The following is a 4,690-nucleotide window of genomic DNA, read 5'->3' on the forward strand; positions in this document are numbered from 1 at the left end:
GCTCCGGTGCTACCCCGCGCCTGGGCGCGCTCGCACCCGCCTCCGCTCCCGGGGGCGGGCGGGTGTTCAAAGCCCTGCGGACGCGCCGGGCACGACGCAGGGGCTCTTCATTAAGAGGAGAAGGAATTAACGTGATCAGACTGGCCTGCCAACACCTCACACTGCTTTTTCCCCATCTGACCTCTCAGGCTTTGAAAACAAACTCCTGTGAGCATCACACAGCCCCAGGAGGCTCCCACAGCCCCATGCCTGCTCCCTTTGCACCAGTTTCTGCCCAGAAGAACAGAAGGGCTATTTCAGGCACAGAAAACATTACCTTCCTGTGCATGTTAAGGCAATTTGCATGTCAGAGTTCTGACCAAAGAAAAACATTGCCCAGCCAAACCTTTCTGCCAGTTTTAAGTGTATTTTCTCATCATTATTTCAGGGAAATGACCACACTCGGAACTTCTCTCTTGATCCTTTCAGTCTCATGCAAACCACCCGAGGATGCAGATAGAAATGTACTTTCCTGCCTGCAGTTACTTTCCAGTCAGTCTCAATTGCTCCTTGCTGCCATGGGAAAAACTTGGCGACACTCAGGGGACGAGGTGGCTAAAGGGGCCTTTTCCCAGCTCATTCCCTGCACTTCCCACGTGCTCTGCAGCTCACCAACACAGGAAAACCTTCTCTCTAACCCAGGCTCTTCCTTTCTGGCCTTCAAAGAAAATCCCCCAACCTGGGAGCAGATCCTGCTGTCCAGAGGGGGGAATCTGTATTTTGTTAGCTACAGGAAATGGGAAGACTTCCAGCCCTGGAATTAAAGCCCAGAAGGAAGGAGCTGAGCTGGGGGAGGGGGCTCTGTCATTGCAGCAGTCATCAGGGGGTCAGAGCTACACAAATTTTACAGGCAGAGGGGCACAAGGACGAAAACTGGTGATTCACCAGCCAAGCTTGAACCCGCGAGGGCAGGGAAGAGGAAGAGGAAGGAGCAGCACAGAATCCCCTCATCACATGTCCCACCAAAAGCACAAATAATCACATTCGGTTCAGCTTTTCTGCTTCCCACCTCTCCGACCCACACCCAACCCCATGACTGCCTTTTCCACCATGTAAGAGCAGCAGTTCCTCAACAAGTTCCAGAAGTGCCCAGAATGGGTCCCTGCTGCCACATCTGGCATCCCACTAACTCCATGGGTCCCCTCTGATCTCCCTGGCTCTGATGCCAGAGCAGGGCCCCGGTGCCGAGGGCAGCAGCACTGGTCCCTGCACACCCACAGATCCCAGTACAGCCCCTACCAGCCCCTGGCCCCTCTCCCTTCCAACGTATTCAGACAATGACAAAACCAGATCCCAGCCTCTGTTTCTCCCCAAAACCCAGGGAGCCACACGCATGGGCTCAGGTCAGGTGAGGAACGGGGTCCTCATGCTCAGGCCACAAATCCACCAAGTCAGTGCAGGAGATTTTTGTGCGAGGAGAGAAGAACAGCTCAGCTGTGACAACACATCAACAACAGCTAAATTTAGCAGGTTATTTTCAGTAATCCAGATGCTGGGTAAATACAACCTTATTATTTCATGCAGGGGCAAAAGTTCAGCCGAGTCCCTTGTGCTGCTTTGCCCTTTTAGTTCACCACATCCAGCCGCAGCAGCCCACCCTGAAACGCTGCAATGTCACCACTGTGTGGCTGTGCTGGCAGGAGCCACCAAGTCTGTCCCTGTCCTTTAGCAGCAAGAGGACCCATTGCTCCATGACACGAGCAGAGCACCTCCCAATCCCTTCTGGAGGGGCCTGGTGCTGCTGTTGGTAGGAATTTATTCTGAGGATGCAGTTTTCAGGTGCATGGCCAGGCTGTGAGCCTTTCCTTTCTTCAAGCTTTTTCTTTCTGCTCAGTCCAGAACAATACACGGGAAGTGAATGCTGGAGAGGAAGCAGAGGGTTAGGAAATCCATGCAAACCTGACCCAGCTGGGACTGTCCCAGTGGTTAGGTTTGGGGCAGTGCAGGGGCTCTGTGTCTCACCCAGACAAAGGTGCTGCCCAAGGGTACTTCAGGGTGGGCCAGGGCAGGTCTTGCTGCAGGGCAGCGGGAATGAGAGTGGGGAAACAGGTGCTCCCACAGCTGAAACATCACCTCCAAGAAGGCAGATGAAATCCAAGTTGTTTTCCACCATCACTGCTGCAGGAGCTGCCATGGCATACCCAGGTACTTTAATGCCAGCGGGAAGCCACAGTGACCTCATCCAGCCTGTGTTCGGGGAAGGGAATGTGGCAGCACAACCATGGTTCCAAACAGGGGGCTGGGAATGGGTCTGCCCATGCCTGGAAAGCAGCTCAGGGAGTTTGCCAGGTGTGCTGGGAGAGCAGCAGTGCTGGAGGGGGAAAATCAGAGGCAAGCTCTGGGAATTGGTGGAAGAGACACTTTGCCAAGAGCTACTGGGATAAACCAGAACCAACTCCACCCTGCCTCATGCCACTGTGTCAGGAGCCAAGGTCCTCATGCCACCCATCCAAAGAGACTGAAAATCATCATAAGGGAAGGGAATGGTGTCCCCCAAGCCCATGGCCTGAATGCTCCCACTGTCTGAGCACCATCTGGGGACAATGAGTGAAGAGGACAGCAGGCACCTGCCCTGGCCCCTTCCCAGTGGAAGGCACAACCCCCCTGCAGGCTTGCTCCCTGTCCAGTGTAATCCACAGGAAAGGCAGAACTCCACCGTACCCCAGGCACCACGCTGCTGCAGGTCACAGTGACACCAGGAGCCACTACGGCCCCATCATCACATCGAGTCACAGGTGACAAATCCCACAGTGAGAAACTGTGCAGCTTCTCAGGACATGAGGCTCCTGCTCCTCCTGCCCCCAGAGCCCCTGGACACCCAGCATCCCTCCAGCGGCCAGAGCTGGGCCAGGGACATGTGTCAGCTGGGGTCATGTGAGTGTCATTGAGCTCTCATCAGGAGAGACCTGGATTCTATAGGCAGTTATGACCAAGGGGAGAGCACCTATAAACATTCTTTGCCCCAAAATCCCAGTCACAGTGTGATCCATAGGAGTCTTCCATGCCCCTTCCCTTCCACAGGGCTCTTTAACTCTTTTTAACAAGCTCTTGACATTTATGTTCTTAATCTGTCCTGTTCAAGGGCCAGAGACCACCCAAGATACCTCTGGGGCTCTCTCACAAAGCACCTTTTGTTACTCAGAGCTCTCCTGTGCTCTGGGCTCTCGCCGGCCAGACTCAGAGCTCACCTCACCCTTATGTGCAGGAAAACAAGAGGCCCTCAGTGCATCACCCTTCGGGCAGGGAACTGCCTGGAGATGCCCAGGCACATCCCATGGGCTCCCTGCACAGAGGGTTTCCCTTTTCATGGCACCAGGGCTCCAGCCAGCAGTGCGGACAGCCCCACTCCCCCCACCTCCGACACTGGAGCCACCACCCATGGGGCCTGTCCTAAGCCCTGTGCCCAAAGCAGTGGAGCCACCCCGGCCCCAGGTCCCTCTACTTCCAGGGCCACCAGAGCCAATGGCCATGGGCCATCCTGTGTAGGACAGGACAGGTTTGACTCTGGGGGTGTCGTGCACAAAGACCCCCAGGGCACTGACCAGTAGGATGATGAAGGTGGGACCTCTACCCCCCTGCAACAGCCCTGTCCCCATCCCTGGTTCCTGGCCCTGCTGGCACACACACCCTCCCCCTCCTCCTCCTGCTCCCACAGACCACCACCAGCCTCCCCAGCACCCATGAAGCCCTCACAGCAGAGCAGCCCCAACCCCCAGCCTCTGCCCCCACCTTGGCAGAGGTTTGATCAGGGCAGCAGCAGCAGTGCACAATCCCCATGGATCAGCCTGGAGCTGCACTGTGAGTCCCTCCCTCCCACAGTCACAGGTGAGACACTCCAGTCACACAAAGCTGAGGGGCTCCGAGCCAGGGGTGACCTTCCTGCCCATGGCACTGCAGTGCCAAGGCTCTCGAGCTCCCCATGAGATTATCTGCTGAGCACAAAGCTGTTCACCACAAAGACAATACAAACTGCAAATGAACCAAGGCCCCTTTGCAAATATATCCCCTTGAAAATAACAGTTCTGGGGGAAAATCACACTGCTGGCAGAAGAAACCAGCAAGGGGACATTCCTCTTCCCATTACCCCTGCCCACCCCACAGCAAGGGCACTTTGGCCCAAAAAATTATTGCTGCAGCTTACCTGCATCTTTTTTATCTTCTAGCAACGTGAATTTCTGTGAAAAGAAACAAAAAAAAAGAAAAGAAATAATTTTTTAAATCATTTTGATTCTCACATTTGTGGAATGCTATCCCTCACATCTGGGCTTGGTCCCCGCTGCAGCCTCCTCTCTGTCCAGAGGTGACCTGAGACCAGCAATGCTGCTCCAGCCACAGGACAAGCAGGGCCCTGGCAAAGGCTTCTCCCAGGGGCATCAGCCCCACTGGTTTGAAAACACCATCACCAGTCCCAAGGGCCCTGAGCACTGGGCAAACATAGTGTGCTCAGCACGCACCCTCCACCCCGGCTGCCAAGGGAAGCCACGAGAAATGGGATTCACAGCAGCAGAGCCTCGGCAGCACTTGGGACACAGCAGCAATTTGCAGAGGTGGAGGAGCAGCAGAAGGTCCCCATTGCTGGTCCTGAGGCGAGCACAGAGCCCAGGATGCTCCCCAGTCTCTCTCTGGGTGCTGATGAGCCCCTCCAGTGCCG

At 55.5% G+C, this 4,690-nt stretch overlaps 1 protein-coding gene across 1 annotated transcript in view; it reads right to left on the bottom strand.

Moving 5' to 3' along the window:
* STARD8 (StAR related lipid transfer domain containing 8) overlaps positions 1-4,690 on the bottom strand; it is a 41,909-nt gene that overhangs the window by 35,228 nt on the left and 1,991 nt on the right. Inside the window, exon 2 of the mRNA XM_017741841.1 lies at positions 4,181-4,214. Coding sequence (XP_017597330.1) covers positions 4,181-4,214 — 34 coding nt within the window. The remainder of the gene's footprint in view (positions 1-4,180; positions 4,215-4,690) is intronic.

This window comes from Corvus brachyrhynchos, unplaced genomic scaffold, assembly GCF_000691975.1.
Source record: "Corvus brachyrhynchos isolate BGI_N302 unplaced genomic scaffold, ASM69197v1 scaffold220, whole genome shotgun sequence".
Classification (NCBI taxonomy): Eukaryota; Metazoa; Chordata; class Aves; order Passeriformes; family Corvidae; genus Corvus; species Corvus brachyrhynchos.